Raw genomic sequence first — 19,965 nt, 5'->3', positions numbered from 1 at the left:
GTCTTGTGAGCTGCCAGATGCAATTATTCTGAAACACTAACACTGCAATGTACTTTCTTCTAAAGTCACAAGGGCTTCCTTATTGACAGCACTTGAAATGTTCTACTGATTTATCAGAATCTTTGTGGTTTACAGCAGCTGACAAGATACTCAGTCACAGCCTTGCCACTCACTTGCCATCATTACTCCCAGTGACCAGACGGACCAAGCAATCTACATTTCTAGGCTCTGCAGGGTTCTGTTGTTGCAATTATACCTGTTGTTCACAACGCCTGGTCACGTCGCCGTTTCAGACCCACAACTCTCGCTGCCAGGAGAAACACAGCCCCGGTGAGCACTTCTGCAACAAAGGAGATCCAGACTAGAGCCAGCGACCAGCCAAACCTGATGTCCACTTCTACCAGGAGATCTTTACTCCTCAGGAGGCAGACAGCTTCTTCAAAGGCAGCAGCTGAATATGCAATATAGACACTGATCCCAGTAAGTGTAACAAGAGCTGGGAAAGAAAAACATATAATTGGATATCTTTTAGGCCTTCTTTGCCACTCCTTCCTATCTACCCAGGACAGATTACCAGGTAGCCTCTCTTCACCTTTAAAGTATAGTTGAGGCTACTTTTTAGGGAAGAGTGAGAGCGAAGTTGAGAGGGTTCTTTTTGACCATTGAGTTTAATGTGTTCTCATTGTTAAATACTGAATCAAAATGTGTAACAGCAAGCCTCCCACAATAAAAATCTACTCATGCCTTCTACAGATATCTAATGCATGTCCATCTCTGTTTTCAATACTCTGTTATAATGCATCCTGATTTCTCATTGCTGTCACCACATACAGTTGTTTACCTCTATGTAAGAAAGGCCACGGAGACAGAGGTTCTTGCATTTCAGGTCAGTGATCTGAGTTTAGGCTGTTTTCTAACTTTGAGTATCGTAAAGTTTAAGCGTTCAATGTAAATGTATTGGTCTTTACTGTCACCTCTCACCAAGTGTTGTGGAGTCATGACTATTCGTCACTTCCAAATAATTAAGCCAAAGGCATCCTTGAAGCAGACTAAAAATAAATCAATACAGGCACTCAAACAGAATCCAGATGTTTTCAGAATGAAAGGACTGTACAGAAGCCAGCAAATTTAGGGAATGGCACATCTAGCAAGAGCACAGGCTACATCCTGGGCCTGGCATCCATGTCACTCAAAAGACATATACTGACCAAAGTCATAACTTTACTGAATCAGTGGCAGGAAAGTCAAGATAGAAAGGTCCTGGATTAAAGGACAGTAGCCCAGAATAAGTAGGTACTGGAACACTTGTAGGACAAGACAGCGTCTCTCTGATTTCTGAGGGAGGAAAATTTTGGCCTGGCTTTCTGATAAATCACAGTGTAAGTCTAGATGAGTCCGCATTTTTGCCAGAGAGACAAATTTGAGTAGAGGCAAACCAAGACAGAAGAGTATTGGGTTATCCAACAGTCAAAATCCATACTCATGAATAATCGTGCTATGACGCCTGTGCCTTATTCTAAGTCCTCTGCAAGGGGGGAAAAAATGACTTTATACGTTTTGTCAGCAGAAATGGAAATGACTGATTTGTTGACATTTTCAACAAGGTACACTGAGTTCTGTGATACCCCGTCAATGCGGTGGCATTTCAAAACAACGGCAAGCATATAGGATGTCCTGGGATGTGGAACATATCGGTTCTGGTGTTTTCCAAAGAACTTGGGTTTCTGGAATTGCATCAACAAATACTGATATTTTCTGAGACAGAACTGTCTAATCAATACTGAACTTCACGAACCAGAATATCCTATAAAACTATCCATGCCCATTATATGCATCAAGCCTCAATGCAGCTGAAACAGCTGAACGATAGCTCCTGAGCGGGAGCAGGGGCTGGTCTCACACCAAAGAACACGCTGCAGCCTGATCACGCTGTGCTGGGAAACAGAACTAGTTGTATTTTCACAACATATTCCAGCATCCCTCTCCTAATACTGTCTTTGTGTTTCCTTTCCACCTTTGCAAATCCAAGTGTCTTCAAAAGGCACAGTACTCCACTCCTCAGCAGGATAATCACACTTTGTACTTCACGGCTTTTCATCTTTCACCTGCTATTTGGAGTACTTTTCAAATAGCCTAGGCCTTTTTAGTGAATGCAGCTTTCTGATGTTCTAAGAAAATCAAAGTTTTGTTTGTTTTGTTTGTCAGTTTGTTTTCCAAAAGAAAAGCATAACGGAGGATGGTTGGTCTTCATAAGAGCATTTCAGACTCAAAAGGTCAGTCAAGACTTTGAGACAGCAGCATTTGCTTCCAGTAATCTCTTAGCTTTCTCTTCTTAGAAACAGGACTGTATGACCAGGTGATGGGGGCCAATAATGAACCCTTTACTGTTGAGGAAAATTTCTGCTTCAAGTTACATTGTGAAAACAGTACCGAAATCTATTCGGAGAAGAAAACGGAGATGGATTTAAACACAGTTTTACTACTTCAACAGAATGGTTTTAGTTTGAATTCATAAATGATTTTCTAAAACACAGAATTTTTGGGCACTGTGCTGAGAAAGTATTAAATCTTTTGTGCTAATGGGCACAGCAAACCCATGTTCAAAGTGTGATTCACTCCACAAGGATGTATGGTTGTGTGGGATTATTTGCCTTTGCTGACTCTAAGTGGCAGTTTTCTATTCCAGAATCCCACTGGGAGCTGAACAGACACCAAGTGAATGAACACCATCATTATTCTAAAAGCAAACTCTTATTTCTTTTTCCCCTGGAAGACAAAGTGATGTTTCCCAGATATAATCTCTTATTATTTAAAAGAGCTAAGCCAGGAGTTTGATACAATACCTCCAAAAAGAAAAAGCAGTCCCGTCATTAGAAGCAGTAGGTAGGCCCTGGCAAGAATACTGATGAATCCGGTCATTCCTCCAAAAATCATCAATATCAGGCTGAGGGGCATCAGGATGACAAATGTTCCATGCATGTCTGAAGAAAAATGAAGAATGTTAATGTTTTATTATAGTGTCACTGGATGTTCTAATAATTATTGAGTGCAGAGTCCCTGATCAGGATCAAAGCCTTATTCCGGGCTGCACAAACAAGGAGATGGACAACCTCTTGGCTTTTTGGTTGAAGTTGGCAAGACAAAGGTATAGTATGGAGAAAAAGGTAACATACAGAGCAAGCCCTTTACAGGATCACAGCCTGTGTTTCAAACAGAGACCACAAATACAAAGGATTTGTCTACATGGATATATTTAAGCAATTAAACTGTTCTCGGATATTAAGCCTAGCTGGATAACAGGTGGTGCGTTGCATATTAGGTAGTCACTGACCACCTTAATAAAACGTAGCCCTGGTTATCCAAATCACACAGATCGCAGTGCGTGGCAATGCTCTGTTCGGTGGTGAGATCCAGGAGACGCTTTGGTTTAACGCTTGCTTTTCTGTCACATGTGCTCTGCTGAGCTGTTCCAGCAAACTGTTGACCTTTTCCTTCGTTGCAGCTGACCATCAACTAGAGGTAAATTTTCCCATCCAGGTCTGAATCTCTGTCTGTCATTGATTTCTACAGCAGCTTCCCTAAGTACATTAACCCATCCTGGTTGCTTCCTCCCATGCTAAATGTTTTACATTAGTCTTTATTGATCCCTGTAACATTTAATAGCTGTGTAAACAGAAGGTTGCTATGTAATTTTTCATATCCACTGTTTGTTCCCTCTTATGCAATCTATCCACAGTGTTCAACCCAACCTTTTATGGAATAATAACAACAAAAAAAAAAGTAATTCCAGCTTCCAGTATCCATTTATTTCATACCAAAGTTCACAGTTACTAAGAAATAAAAGCTTAAAATCTACTTTCTGAAGGGCTCTGGGCATAGTGTCTCATTTAATTTCACAGGGGAACAACAATACACCATTAGCTGGTTCCCAAAGAAAATAAGTCAGCTAAGAGATCACAGTTTGTGTGTGATTAGATGATCAGTTTTTTGAGGGCACTGCAACTGCCCCCGGGGGTGGATGTATTCCAGCTGCCCAGCTAAGGATCCAGCTTATCCTCTTCAGTATCATTACAAAGATAAGACACAATCATGTCAGTATCTCTGTTCAGTTCTAGAACCTTGGAAGGGTGGGAAGAGCCTGCATGGGATCAGGGCAGTCACTGTTGATTTGTTTACTTGATTGGAACATGGTTTCAAGACATAATTATTTGTTTTGTGTAGTACAGAACATACTGACAAATAAAAATGTGGCAAATGACAAAGTTTTAGGAGGTGACCCTATTGTTCTTCCATTTCTATTTATTTACACTGGTATTATATTCTCGTATCTAGTCCCACATATCCCCAGATCAGGATCAGTTGATGCTCAGAACGCACGAATGCGGCATTCTGCACCGAATGGAGCACCCTCTCTCCTTGCTTCTAAATCTGAGGATACTCCCTGGACTTTCCTTCGGCAAAACCGGCCATGACTGCTGCTGCTGGCTAAGAAACCCAAACCTACAGCAATTCTTGGATGCTAATGGTCATGTCAATCTTCATCTTATTGTGTATAAACCACTATGTCAAAACTGTTTGCATATCTTAGTTGAATACCAAGAGGAGAAACAGCCATGGAACTTGGGTCAAGAGTTTTATATAGTTGAAGTGGTTGTCAGGGATGTGATGTGACAGAGCAGAGACTGGGCACACTATTTAGTTCTCATATTCTAGGGAGGCAGGAGGCACAGGCTTGGCTTCTGCCCCATTTGTGCTTCCTGAGGGTATCAGCCCTGATTTTGATTCCCCACCATTCTGACATCCACGTGTCCTCTTAGATTTAGTCTTGCACATAAGACACCTCTTAGGCCTTGGGGGGATAAAATCTGATGCAATTAACATTTTTATGCCTTCTTCAGTGAAAATGTAAGTTTTAGGGATATCTCAGCTGAAACCCAAAATCCCTCTGTGACAGAGCCTGACTTTTCCTACACACCACTGGGATCACATCTCTCATTAATCACCCGCAGCTTTTTAAAAATCAAATATTTAATGGAATGCATATGGTTAAACAGCACTTCTATCACCTCTAGTGTTTTAGTGAAATACTTATTACCCATTTGTCCTTCTATGAACTCTGCAACTGCCTGGGAAACTTATTCTAAAATGCTGCCATGGAAACCACTCAGGAATCTGAATTCACGCTGTCTGGCATATGATTTTATGCCATTATATTCCTGATTAGAGGGACAGAATTAGTTTATAGATGGACATGCCTTAAAATATCTTTACTGTGTTTCTGTCTTCCATAATAATCTGTGAAAGAAGTCAAAACATAAAATGTGCAGTCATTTTAGTGGTTTTAGGTTGTGTTGAAAAATATATTTATTCGTTATGTACTGTACATATAACTGTCTTCATTTTGATAAAATTAATTGAAAAAAAACCAAACCAACAACCTAAGCATCTTGCACAAGAGGTGTGTGCACTTCCCTGTAAAACAGAATTCAGTTTCCCACATCTGTTTCTCAACACCAGAGTTCTCTGCAGTCCAACCTGGAAGATTCGATAGTTTAAGCTTGAAAATACTGAAACAAACTGATGAACATATTTAAAAACTCGTTTTTTTTCTAGCAAAAATGCTTCAATTGCTTGGTGTGAGTTAATGTAGTTTTACATTAGCTAGCCAAAGCTGTTTTACTAGATGTCTGACCAAACACCTCTAAGAATGACACCGGCAGTGTGTTCAGCTCTGTAAATGTGGCAGACATTTCTAATTTACCACCCAACACAGTTGTTGCTGAGTTGTTTGTAGGAGAAATCCGTGGAATAACCTAGAAAACCTGAATGGCATCAAAAGTACCAGCTGCAGACCTGGCAGTTTTATTAATCATCTGTTAACACGCTGGAGCTTTGCTGTTTCAAACTAACTTTGAAATTGTTTGCACAGCTTGTAACAGCAAATAGTCGCTAGAAATCTGCTATAGTCACCTCATCAGAAATACTCCAAATGGCAGCAGCTCAGAAGACCTTAATTAAGGACCTGTTTATCTTCCCCAGCAACAACTAAATAGCCAGTTAGGAAGACCAAAGCTTGTAGCTGAAACAGAATGCTGGCAGCAGCTAAAACCAGCAGGGCTGCTCTGGGAAGACTTGGCAGAGGCAGGGAGAAACGCTGCGCTGAGAAAGCCTGACCTGCTCGCAAGGAAGGAGGGGAGGAAACAACTTAGACCAACAACGAGCAACAGAAAGACCTGCTGTGTGTGGCTAAATGTGAGACTGAAACCCCAGGGACACGAAGACCTGGATTCTCTCCTGTTCAGTGGAGAAAAAATGATGGTGGAGGATTGCTCAGAGGGTCCACATTCTGGCTTTGTGCTCTTCTCATGCAACAAGTGTCTGAGCTAAACTGAAAGAAAAACCGCAGAGACTTGATACAAGTGGGCACTGACAAACACCTTCAATACCAGGAATGGGTAAAATGATAAACGTTAAGTGACACACTGTGGTTCACATTCTATTGCTACGATATCAATGAATTTGAAAATGAGAACATTCATCAGAAGTTGTTGTTCATTAGGTCTCAGCTGCAGTGATGCTAAAGTCATCTCAGATTTCTGCATAAATTTATTGTAATATCTGCTCTAAGTACCAAAGTAAATGTTCACTGAAACCTCTTTGGAGGACACTGCACTGTTGTCCAGAAACAAAGCAGATCTGTTTAGGTATACACCTACCATAATAAAGTTAGAATTTACAGGTACATCATTTGGGGCTAATTTCGCTGGCCTCTGAACCGGCTCTTGCCTGGTATTCCAGCTCTAGATGTTTCCTTCTGATAACTTAAACCATGAAGGAAAAATTGTGAAGAACTATAAATCCCCAGGAAAACTGCAATGGCAGCCAAAGAATAAGACATTCTGGGATTAGGAGCAGGAGCATAAACATCCAACTCAGTAAAAATGAAGCAGGCCCATAAAGAGTGGGGAGAAGTGTGAAAGCAGCTGGTTAGTGACTGTTACAGGGTCCACATGCTGTGAGGAAATCCCGTCTAGTTGAACTGTACTATTAAACTAATTTTGTTGAGGAAGAGACCAAGGCAGCTGTTACATTAAACCAGCTGAGGTACCAGCAACTGCTCCTACTGCAAAGATCGTTTCCCTGCAGCAAGCACTGACTTCCCTGCAGGAACCACTAACTTCTCTGCACCTCATGGTTCCTACTGCAGTGCTGTCTGAAAAAGAAAAACCAGAAACACTCTGGGGAGAATAACCCCAGCAGTTGTGCGTGGGCAGCTGCACACTCCACTCTTGGTTTTATAACAAGCTTCATTCTCTAATGGTTTGTCTTCTGGCAGTGACCTGCACTCCTGTTCCCACTTAGACCCAGCGCTTTGCACTCACGTACAGACTTTCTTCCACCTTTTTGGAACTTGTGTCTAGTTAAGACATGCCAGGAGGAGTATGTGAGCTCTGAAGAACAGTGGATGGGATTACTGGTGTTAGTTAAGTGTCTGCACTAGGAGACAGCTCTTCCAAATCTTTTTAGGAATAATGGGCAAGAAACATGCTTGATGTTGCCAGAGGCCCTGAAATTGAGTCTGCCAATCAAACAGTGAGAAATATGGGTGTACAGCTACACAGAATGAGATTAATTCCATGTGAATGTGCCTCACACAGACACCTGCACACAGGAAAAGAATGCAAACTGTGCAATTAGCCTGTGTGCCCCATGCAGCAACCCATACAGAAATTACTAACCACACTAGTATCCACGATCCCAGAATTGTCCTCTAAAATTCCGGTTAAATTGTGTTGTAGATGAAGGTTTGCCCTGCTCAGCCTAAACACGATTCAGTGAACACAGTCAGAAAATACTTAAGAAAGAAGTGTAAGGCTGCAGTAGGAGGTAGTATCTCAGAACTTAACAAACCTAGCATGTCACTTAGATGTATCTATATTCCTAGAAGTTAAGAAGAACTGACATGGCATCTCCTATGTTCAGCTGCTATTGCTGTGGGTCTGTAGCCTCACCACACTGAAACAGCAATGAATCATTGAGGCTCAACATCTAAAATATCAAAAAATTCACTCTGTAGGGCACTCTAATCAAACCTAGTAGGTTCTTTCAATAAAAGTATCTTTGATTTCTTATCCCATATATTTTAGGCAGACTACATCTGCTTGTAATAAAATCTGCAAGTGTCTTCGCACATCTAACTCTTTGTCCAGGAGCCTAAAAATAGTACTTGATATGACAGTAAGAGATTAAAAATTTCCCTGAGGCTCCAAAGAGTCTGAACACACAGATATGAATCCAATTTTTACTCATATTCATTATTTTTTTACACTTCATTACTACAAAAGAGCTGTCCTTTGTTTACAAGACAATACCATTTTTATAACAAAAAGAGGTCTGTATAGTGTCTGCTTTTGTTTTTGCAGAATTCAGCTTTTATTGAAGAGCTGTATTCTAAAATCTCCTCACCTAGAAAAACTACAGCTGTATGTTTCGCAAATGTGAATGCAACTTTTGAAATGCTAATAGTTTTGTCCTAAAACATTAGATTATCCCTAACATAATGGTTGAGGTGCTCACACTTAAAACGTGATCAGTCTGGTTAGGTTCAATTAACCTCGAACTCTTAAAGGATTAAGTGATCCAGCAGACATCGTTTTAACCGATCCTCCCTGCTTTCAACAATACCAATCAGCTAAGGCCTCTGTCTTAAGCAAGGAAGATTAATGAAATGACACTTTCCAATTTGAAAGCACAGAAACAACCCGTGCTGTAGTCTCAAACCTGTCGATATGTTTGTACATCTGCTTCAGCGACCCACTGGGATCTTATTCCTTCTTTAACTTCCCAGTTACTGGTGCAACACGGCTGCATCAGCATCAGCACTTTGCCATGTTTGCTGCACTTTTAGCCATATCACGAAATGCTGCACCAAGGGACCAAAGACACTCTAATTCTCCCTGAAGGATCGCTCAGGGAAATGGCTGGTTTTGAGGGAGAGAGTACCATTTTAAGACATTCTCGCCTTTTATTTTTATCAATTCCTGAGCCACTCCAGGCAGAAATATCTTGCTCCCATGGAATAAATTAGCTGAACTTGACATCAGTTAGGTGGTGATGTCAACAGTTTGAAAGACCACATGCAGCAACAGATGTCGTACAGAAGCAGAGTCAAACCACTGTCTCAAAGAGCTCCCCCTCTGAATCAGAAACGAGAGCTTGTAAATGGCAAAGGAGGGAGGGAAGGGTGAGGTACAGAAATGACATAAAAGTTACTTACATAAAAGCTGCCTGTGTGAATCAGTGATGTTTGCATTCTCATGCCAGAAGGGGTTTATCAAAGGGTAACATTTGCTCCTCACTGATAGAGAAGGGAAAAAACAATGAGAAAATTTAAGCTATAATGTGTTATTGGGATATATCCTTTTTTATTTTAGTCTACACATAACTCATAAGAGTATTATCTGCTTTAAAAACAGTCATTTCTAGGCAGGGAAGGAGAGGATTTTCAGTACCCAGGACTGGCCAATTTTTGCTCCTATACCCCTCCGACCACTGAAGTCAGGAGGGAAACATCTGCTCTTCGCAGCAGGGCTCAGAGTACAGCACAGGGGGCAATTCCTTCAGCCAGCCCCTTCTCCCCTGCGCCACTGCAAGTAACAGCCTTTCTCACCTGTGCTGCACGTTACCTACAACTTGTTTTTCTGCACATTACTTGCAACTTGTTTTTAATGGTGGAATCAAGACCAAAGGTAATACGCCTGGCATACAAATTAAACTAAACGAGGAAAATCCTGTATTATCCACATAGGGTTTATGGGTCTTTCATTAAAATCCATAACAGTGAAACACCAAGTGAGATCGAACACAGTGCAATTACTTGGTGAACCTGGTGAGTCTTTAGTCACTTACCTTTAGTTAGCATGGGATTAAGTTAATTTTGTTTGTATTTATATTATGTATAGATATACATTTCAAAGTAATCATATTTTATTTATATTAATATTGTTTATTTATATAAGATATATATATATAGTTTAATGTTATTTATATTGTTATTTATCATTTTAATGGCTTGAACCCAAAACTTTTGCTCCTTAATTCCCCTGGAGACAATTAAAAGACATCTGTTTCCTTCCAGGTGGTTAATATTTATTCAATTAGTTTAAATTAAAAGTTGACATATAGTAGGCTTACAGTGGCAGAACACGATTCCTTCGACAAGTAACACAAGAGAGATTTGACCAAGAGCTGCCGATGGGTGCGGAGCACCCCAAGGGGCGGGGAGAGCAGCAGGTCCCGCAGCCGCCGGGGCTGCCCCGCAGCCGGGCCCCCCAGCCCGCTCCCGCTCCCTTCCCCCGGCCACTCACCGCGGCAGGTCCGCCACAGCCCCGAGTGCGAGCTCAGCGCGTCCGTGCCGTTCCGCGACGTCTCCAGCTTGGAGGCATCGATGATGTACCAGAAGTCGGTCGCGATGGCCACCACGAGGAAGACGAAGCTGGAAACTCCCACCAGCGCCAGCAGGAGGGACAGGAGGCCCAGGCTCGCCCTCATCTCGCCGCCGCCCCGCCCGGACCCGCCCGCGCCCGCCGGCGAGAAGCCCCGGCCCACCGCGGCCCGGCCCGCTCCGCCCGGCCGCCCCCGCTCCGCCCTGTTAGACAGCACGGGCAGATTCGGGACTCCGCGATGGTCCCACCTCAGGGCACAAACCTCCTCGTTGCAAACCCCGCTGTGACGCGGACGGGAGGGAGCGGTGACAGTGCTGGTGTTCTTACAGCCTTGCTGTTGCTGTCTGTATTCACCAGAGATTTCCCCTTGTTCTTTGCCTTCCAGATGCTGATCTCAAAAGGACGGATTTAACCTAATTTGTGTGAGTGAAGGCAGCAGGGGGGTGGTTGCTGGATGATGCACTGACGTGTGTGTCCTGCCTGGGACCGTCCTCCTGTCCCAGCGCCACTGACAGCGGGAGCACACGACCAGTGCACCCCCTGCCAAAAACTTCAGAACCATACACAGTTCTATAGTTTCCAAGGACACGCATGTTCATGTGTGAGCCCCCACACCACACTTTACCTCCCCTCCTGATTTTCAGCCCACTGATAGTTGTTGGGTAACAAGGAGAGTTGCAGTAACACAACCTTACTTTCAAATCTGCAGAGCATTCACAGTGGGGTTTTACTACGTCGTTTTACTGGTGTATCAACAAAGTGCAGGGTCAATAGGGCATCTTGTTTACTTACTCATAATTCTCTTCAGGCCTTCCAGGGAATTGCTAAGTAAGTACTAGTCATTAAAAAAAAATAAATCTCATTTATTTTCTAGCATGGACACAGGGTAGAATGTGTGACATCATTACCCATCCATGGCAACAAGCTATTGTAAACCAGTAGGGTCACTTAAAAGGAAAACACTCCTTGAGAAAGAGTGTTTCTTTAAACACAGTAATCGTCAGCACTGCAGACCACATGTTGCTTTGCAAAAGTACTGAAAGGTGTATGTTGCTGGGATTATAACAGTCTTTCCATTCAGGAATACACTGCTAAGCAGCTAGAGCATTATTTTGAGCTTTTGCCATCTCTTTCTTACCTCTCCAAGTTCTATTTGTGATACATGAAAGTGCCTGTGTAGTTCTACAAACTAAGCAGCTGTTACCTTGTTGTATTAATAATTGTGATGGTCAGGTGACAGAAGCCACACAAGGTTTACGAAGCAACGTGAAATGTTTTGTTGGACTCACTGATGCAGTTAAGAAAAAAACAGCGAGCTTTAGGGCACATGAGCCTTCACTGGGACCATAGGCTTCTCTGTTTTTTCCAACTATATTTGCAGAGTTACTTGAAAGTTTCACTTAACCCCATGAACACCATGTATTGAGCAGATGTTTTATCATCTCTCTTCTCGTAAATCTGGAACCAGAGGCATTCATACATCTAAACCATCACACCACTGCAATGATCAGCCATTCTCATCTACCAGTTAAAACCAAGGGAAAGCAAAGGGTGTAAAACTGCGGGAACATTTAACCCAGTTGTGTCCAAGCCATTAAGCAGGTACCATACAAAATGCTTACCAGCAATGATCTGTGTCCTGGAGAGTTCCTGTCCTAATGTAGGGGCCCACAAAGTTCTGGACATGTGCTTATTTTTAGAAACATTATTAAATAAGTTGGTTTAGCCATCAAGATATGCAGAGGTCCTTGTAGAATCTGTCTAGATTAATTTAACAGTAAACAGAATTTAGAACCTGCTAGTCCCTGATCCTTTTATAACCAGACTGTGATGACAGAAAAATTATGTCAAAAATAAATCAGCTCTACATGGAGGTTTAATTTCCACAAAAGCATAACCTATTTAGACATTCATTCTCATGCTGAGGAGAAAATAATTCCTACAAAGTTAGAAAACTAAAAAAGTAGAGTTCATCAAAACATCTTAATGTATTAATTATAGAAAAGGTTCATAATTAAAGGAAAAGCCAGTAGTACAGATTAGCTTCTCCAGAGATTTAATTTCCTATTTACTGAGGTCTCTAAAAAGAACACAAGACTCCAAAAGTTAAACCAAGATTTTCAGTATAAAAGCTTTAAAATGTTAATCTAGACATATCTTTGTGAAGAATGGGAAATTCACTTGGCAGAGACAGACTAGGTGTTGGTTAGATCTGCTTACACCAGTCTGCTGCCCAGAATATCAGATAATTCATAAAATGCTTCTAAAGTTGCAGTCAGTTATTAGTCCACAGAGTGGGATGCAGCACAATTAGCAGCCTTCCCTCTTGAGCAGAGCTTCCCGGGACTCTTACTGGGCAAAATGCATCTGCAGTACAGCTCCTTCTGCAGCAAAGGCCTCAGCCCCGTTATCCTTAATGATTGAGAGCCGAGTCCAGATGAAATCCTTGAGGTAAAGTTGCTGTGCAAGTACCACGCTAATTGTGCTAATGCTGCAAAGGAGGGAGTGGAAGCCAGAGAAAGTGATTTGGCACTTTGTGGTCAGTCATTCAAAATAGTTCGCTGAATATAAGCGCCCAGAGTGGGAAACAGCGTGTTATTAATCCTATTACAAACACGCTATCAGCAAAACATCCACGTTCGGTCTGGACTCAACTTCTGCCTGGATTTAAAAAAGCAATTCCTCTCATACATAGGTCTGGCGTTTGTCTTTTCAAACTATGTAAACTATCCCCACGAGTTCAGTAAGCACATATACTTTATGCGATGTTCATCAAAACCTTTCTTTTTAAAAAAGACTCTTATTGCAAGATAAAGTCCTCAGTTTTCACCAATGTTTATTTTATTTCATTTCCCTGCTGTGTTTGTATTTGTGAAAGAGGTGATTGCGTTTACTATAAGTAACTTACATGTAAACTGAGGAAAGGAGGGGTCCCCACAATGTTTACTAAGGAAGAATGGGTACCAATGACTGTAATTAATTGCTGCCACAGAAACAAGTACTATCAAGACACCTGATGTCATTCACAATCTTCTCCTGGGAAATATCTCATTTTTTCTACTTTTCTTCGTCGACTGAAGAATTAAACAGAAAACAGCTTATCATTCAGCATTCCAGTAAAGCTAATTGGATTCTGAAATTTGTTGTAATTTTAAGATATTAAAAAGTTACCACAATTACTTCCCCTGTGGTTCAAAAAAGAAAAGCAGAAAGTCATTGTGCAATATTACAATTTTCAGATTTGCTGCCCTTTGAAATTAGCAGCTTTTGGCTGGTTGATCTGAGGACGGACCATTCCTTTGCAGATTTAATTTTTCCATCATGCAGTTCACGTCCATTTTCTGAACAGCCACAACCTGCAGTGAATTTAAAGGATGACTGACCGGTCACAATTTATCTCTGATGAGAGAATACAGGGCATATATCACAATGTCCTGGCTCTTGCTCCGTATTACCTGATCTGCCAAAGAAACTCATGGAGTGTAGATATGTCATATAGAATTGAAAGGCGAATTACAGGAGGGACATGCCTGAAGTACCCAGCACAGCCAACTTTTTTTTTGTTTATGTCTTGTTGTAAATTGTTTTGATGGAGAACTAGTTGTTGAGGTTATAGTAGGAGGGATACCTCCCTTTGAGCCAACTGGAGAGATTATATTCTATGACCTTAGTGCAACAAATTCTAGCAATTTTATTCCAGCAAATTACAGCAACAAAAAATCTGTAGTAGGATCTATCATTTTGTCACCATTTACACAAAACTATGGTTTATAATAGGTTACTACTGCTGGTGCAAAAAAGGAAAATATACCAGTGAGTCCTGTAAACTCCATAGTGAAACAGCTAAGAACATCACCTATGAGCTTGTGGTGTGCCCCATGGGGTCTCAGGCAGTTGCTCAGACTATGTGTACCAAAACTTAGTATTTTGTTGTCTTTAGAGGTTTTGGCTTTCATACAAGCTATAAGCAATATATAAGGAAGGTTCAAGACATGCTGAATAAGCTCCCTTGGCATTCTTTCTTCATGTATTTGTGTGTTTCTGTATTTTGTCACGTGAAACCCAGGCTTCCTTCTTTGGACTGAGGTGAACTGTAAATCCCAGGTATCTCTATTTTCACTGTGTCAGAATATAGAGTGTGGGAAAGCTTTGATTATCCATGCTCATGCTGGGTGATATCATGAGCAAAAGCTGGTCTGAAGAAGGATCCAGTTAATCCAGTGCTCTGAATGTACAAAGTGTTAGTTCAAGGATGTGAAAGAAAAGCTCCTGGTTTAGGCATTCTACTTCTAATCCTACCTAATGACATCTGAAAATGACCTCGTTGTTGTATTGAATATAAGATTTCCTAACATTTTATTCTGGGCTTCATTGCCATCACTGTAAAACACCCAAAGATCAAGGCTGTTCTGATGTGTCACTTTTCTCAGTCAGGCACCTGGCAATCCCCAGTGATAATGGCACTGTGTTTCACCATAGGGCATCCCAGCTCAAATATTTTATTTAAATATACCCCCCAAAAGTAGCCTTAGCCTCACATCCCTCAGATACACAAGAAAGATGCCATACAAAAAAAAAGAAGCAAGTGTTGAAAGAAAAAAGGAACAGCTGGTCTCATTTCTCTTCTCTCGAATGTTGTGTGCTCTGGAAGTTGATTTATGGAGCACTGGTTTGAATTCTGACATGGCTACATACAAAGAACTGAATAAAACTGAGAAGCATAATCTGATTTACTGGAAATTGCTGTAGGAAACACAAAGTAAAAAAAGGAAGTTTGTGTTACTAAATCTTAGTCAAGCAAGTATTTATGTAGTGTGTCAAGCAGAAGAAGATGTATCGCTGATCTGAGTGCACTGAGCAGGTAGAACAGAGGCTGATAAGCTCAAACACTGAAAGTGACAGGCCTGACAAGGAGAAATGCTGTTCAGGAAGACTAAGGAAAAGAGGGCGCAGCACAAAGGCAGTGCAGGAAAACCGGCGAGGAACCAATCCACCCAGAACAAAAAGATTTTCCACTGTTGAAGAAGCATGTGGAAAAAAAGAGCTCAAAAAAATTGCCTCTTGTGTCTCAGCACCCTGACTTGCAGGATGCATTAACTTCGGTCTCTAAGACATATCAAGGAAAAGGAACAAAGCAGCTTTCAAAATAAAGAAAACATGTTAAAATATGGGACTTATTTTCCACTGAGACTTTCCCAGGGCAGGCCTTCTCCCTTTGCCTTGCCATGCTGTCTCGAAGTGGTCTCCTGCATTGCAACAGGCTTTTCTAGGTCCTCAGGCTTATCGCCCCATCAGCTCTGACACCCGGCCAGCCTCTGTTCTCCATCCATACCCAGTCAGGGTCTGTCTGTCCGCTGCGGTTTGCCCAGCCTGTGTAATTCCCAGCTGAGCACGTCTGTTTCGTCTCTGAAAGGCTGTGGTCTCTTGCTTCTTCCACAGAATCTAGTGGTGCAGATGTGGTGGGGGAAAAAAGAGACAGATAATGTTACAACACAGAAATGTCCCTTCTTGGGTGCTACCCAGACACTATTTATCCAGGTATTTTTGTTAAGAAAATAAAGCCTCAAGCACTCAGTCTATGGATGAGAATTCTAGGAGTCTTAGAGCATACCCTGGTCTGAATCCTCAAACTGTGAACAAAGGTGATATTAACAGCCTGCCTCTAAAACAGATCACAGAATAAATGAATGAGGTGGATGTGATGCAAAAAAAAAAAATCATAGTATCAAGGTCAATGGTGATGCTAAAGTGCTTAGTTTAATAAAAGTGTCCCATTTCCATTAAAGTTATGATTTGTTACAGAGCAAGTGAAATACTGCCCACCTGAGGCAGATGAAGGTGACCTCGTGTGTATGACGCTGCTTCAAGGGGATTATGGGACACTCTTACAGTCTTAACACCAGTAGACAAGAAGGCAGATGGTATTAAGCGACAGGAACAGCAGCATTTTTTGGCTAACCCAGCTGGCTCAAAAGAGGGTGTCTGCCATGGTGTGTGCAGGGAAATGCACTGGATGCAATGAGAGGGGGGTGAGGAGGGCAGGATGGCTGAGAGGAGCAGGTCTAATGAGAATCTAAATCGAGATTAAATGATCCCTAATGATGATGTGAACAGCCTGCAATAAACTGCTGTATTATCTAATTATTACTCTGTCTTCAATAGGCCCTGTTTATCTCTAGCATGGACTTCTTGGGACTCAGTCAATGGATGAAATTGGCCCAATTGATCATTTAAAACAAGCAGTTTAACCTCTGTAGAGCTGTCTGGTATGTGAGGTAAAGTCTTTACCTTCCTCTTTTTCATACACCGCAGGTCTCAGGCTGAGAAATGCCTGAGGCTGAATCACTGTCTTGTTAGGCTGACATGCTTGAAAAAACAATGAAAAGTAGTGCTGAGCAGAATGGATGGATGGCACTTGCTCTTACTTTCTGGAGCACTGATCGATGGTAAAGTCTTTGCTAAAATTTTAAGAAAGCATTTAGTATAGAGTGCATAATTATAAAATACTTTTCTGCAGTTCGCTGTAATCTAGTTTCAAGATGCTGATTTAAAAGACAATTCACAATCCCTGATTGCTGCTGAAGAATCAGCATGGCTTTTGTATTTTGTGCACTTGATCTGCTTGGGATTGAAACAGAGCTTTGCATTTACATTAATTTTGCTGCTTTTCCCCCGACTGAGGATTTTTTTTGTGTTTGCAATCACAGTCACTTGATTGACATTGTTCTAAGAATCACCTGAGGCATTACATACATGCCTCTCTCAGTAAACATTCTGTGCAAATCAGCTTGTGTTGGGCATGAGAAGCCGTGATGGGCTGATCTCAAAGGCATGCAAATTATTGTTCTGAATAAGCTCGTGGAGAAAAATGCTGTAGTCGAAGAGTGTGAATGTATCTGATAAACAACCACAAAATAGTTAATGAAAAAAGAAATCACTGTGGATTTTAGCTTTGTGCTGCTAATTTTAGTGCTCGGTAATTCAGTTTTCTTGCTGGTGAGGCAGTATGATTCTTAGTTTCCCCTGGGAAGGAGCAACGGATACTCAGGAAGTGTGGAGACAAAAAGGCTGACAGCTGCAGTTGCTCTTTTTATTTTTCAGTTAATCCTCTCATGCACTTTTCAACTTCAAGCAGTTATTTAGGAATTTTCAGCCTGGTGACCAGCACTGAGGTGCCATACATGCCTGGAGAGCAGAGCAAAATTCTTCACTGTTTTATCATCTAAAGCAACAGTCCTTCTATTTGCTGTGTGGCCTGACATTTCTTCATCCTGCCTGATGGATCAAGCAACTTGTCTCAAATACTTTGGATACCAGTAAACAAGATGAAGTGAAAACTAGTTCAGCATATCTCCTTTCAACAGCCCCAGTACAGTAGGTTGAAATTATGAGGGTTGATACACTTATTCTTCCTGGCAGCCTTCAGTTTGTTTTTTTGGGTTTTTTTGGTTGTTGTTGGTTTTTTGTGTGTGTGTTTGTTTGTTTGTTTTGTGTTTTGGTTTGTTTTGTTTTTGTTTTGTTTTTACAAAATGTGCTTCTGTCTGATAGACATATAATGAGACAGTACAATACATACTGGAAAGATATAATGAGTTGTCAGGGGTATACTACTGCACAGTTTAAGACCAAATATGTGCTGGTGTATTAATTCATCTGGTTATTCCTGTTTTCTTACAATCAGCTCTGTTCTCTCACCTGTTCCAAAGGAATTAGATTTTCCCTGTGATACATATTTTTCAGGGATGTCTGTATCGTTTTCTTCTCCTCTGAGCCTCCTGCAGCAGTGCTGGAATTTTAGAAGGCACACTGTAAGGAATTGTCCTAGCAGTGTCCTTTGGGCCATGAAATGACTGGGCAAAAATCATATGGGAAGAAGTCTTTTAAGTCCCGTAATTCATGTTGTGACATGACTATGGGATACTCTTGGGTTGTTTGCTTTGAGCGAATTCCTAGCTCACATGGCTGTAAGGAAGATAGGGAATGTAACTGAGGTGCATACTAAAGTCTTTAAAAAAGAGGTAGATGTCAGGAATTTGCTGCCAAAGCCCTCTTGTGTGTCATATGGAAACCGCATCTCCAGAGCTACATTGTCCCTAAACATGTCATGAAGTTATCACCCCCATTATGACGTCTGCAGCCACACAGGCTCCTGTAACACCTAACTGCATTTTTCATAAAAGAAATGGTAGCAGCTCCATTTTTTATATAATATACCCTTGTGTATAAAGATCCCATGTAGTGTAGTGAAACACCTTGCTTTTTAGCTACTCCTCCAGTAATACTTAGCCTGCATACCAGTAAGTGTCTCTTGTTGCAAACTGGTAAGATTTTGTGACAAATACAATCTGCTTTGTCTGCATGTTGTTAGCACTTTATAGCAGTGGGGAATATGCCAGCAGAGGGACTGCAGTAATAATTTATGTGGCAGCTTATCACCACAGGAAGTAAAATAATATTCTGCTCTTTCACAGGAGCCAGATAAAGGAAAACAAATCTCCAAAGCATTTTTGTCAGATGTTCATCCAATAGAATTCCCCACAGAAACTCCAATATGAGATCTGAATGGCTCACTGTGTTTTCCATTTCATTACCGCTCAACACTCCAGAGTGTGAAAACAGTGAAAGATTAGTTCATTCTCTTAATAATTCTTAGGTTTTACAGAAAGATGCAGATGATGAGAAACAGATACCTAGACATAAATACAGACTATGCATTACATTCCAAGGTTTTTTACCAGCATTAATTCTTTATTTTTTCCACCCAACAAGCATCCACTCAAGAAAAATACAAACATCATCTGTAGCACTTGACGTTAGTTTCACGCAAAAAAGTAATTAATATGTAAATGCCGCTTTTGAACCGGATCCTCCTGCCGAAATATACCAACAACTCCAATAGCCCCTGCGGATGAACTTAACTAGAACACAATGGGAGTGTGGAGCGTATCTGTGTCGATGATTTTGCACCCAGACGGGGCTGCAGAGCCATGGCCGGCTGCAGTGGGGTGGATGCACGGCCTGCTGTGCCCACACACCCGCAAATGTATATGATTAAAGTTTCCCACAGCCCTCTGGTATGGTGTTCGAGCTTAGCACCCAGCTCAGTCTTCTGTTTATTTCACCTGGTTCACAATACCTAGTTAATAACTCCGCAGAACTAAGCAGCTAAAACCTCTATCCCCAAAGTGAGCAGGTCCTGCTATTGCTTCATCTCATCTCACGGTGGTAGCAGAGTCCTGACTTTATTTGGGCTGAGCAAGAAATGCCCACCTGCCTCCATGGTGGTTTTTTCAGTTTTTGTTTTGAAGCTTGGAGGGTTTGCGTGGAATTACACACGAACTGAGGCAGGGTGAGTCACGCTGAACCCCAGGAATGTCAGAACCGTGGGCTCAAGCTCCGGGCAGCTGCCGGGGGCGTTTACTGTCAAGAATGACCGTGGCTGCTGGGGTTTCCTTTTACTGACTCCCCAGATTTATACCCAGGTTTAATGCTGGGTAATCCTAAAATAAAGAAGGGCCTC

At 41.6% G+C, this 19,965-nt stretch overlaps 1 protein-coding gene across 1 annotated transcript; it reads right to left on the bottom strand.

The window, feature by feature from the left end:
• Positions 1–263: 263 nt before the first annotated feature.
• Positions 264–10,551, bottom strand: TMEM114 (transmembrane protein 114; the record flags this gene model as incomplete). The annotated part of the gene is made up of 4 exons (XM_082064614.1): positions 264–496; positions 2,844–2,981; positions 9,278–9,358; positions 10,368–10,551. 4 exons carry the CDS (start codon positions 10,549–10,551, stop codon positions 264–266), a joined length of 636 nt encoding a protein of 211 aa, XP_081920740.1.
• Positions 10,552–19,965: the final 9,414 nt, after the last annotated feature.

The sequence above is a fragment of the Streptopelia decaocto genome (assembly GCF_964273445.1).
Source record: "Streptopelia decaocto genome assembly, chromosome: 13".
NCBI lineage: Eukaryota > Metazoa > Chordata > Aves > Columbiformes > Columbidae > Streptopelia > Streptopelia decaocto.
The sequence above is the reverse complement of the archived record's forward strand: the minus strand, read 5'-3'. Positions and strand labels throughout refer to the sequence as shown.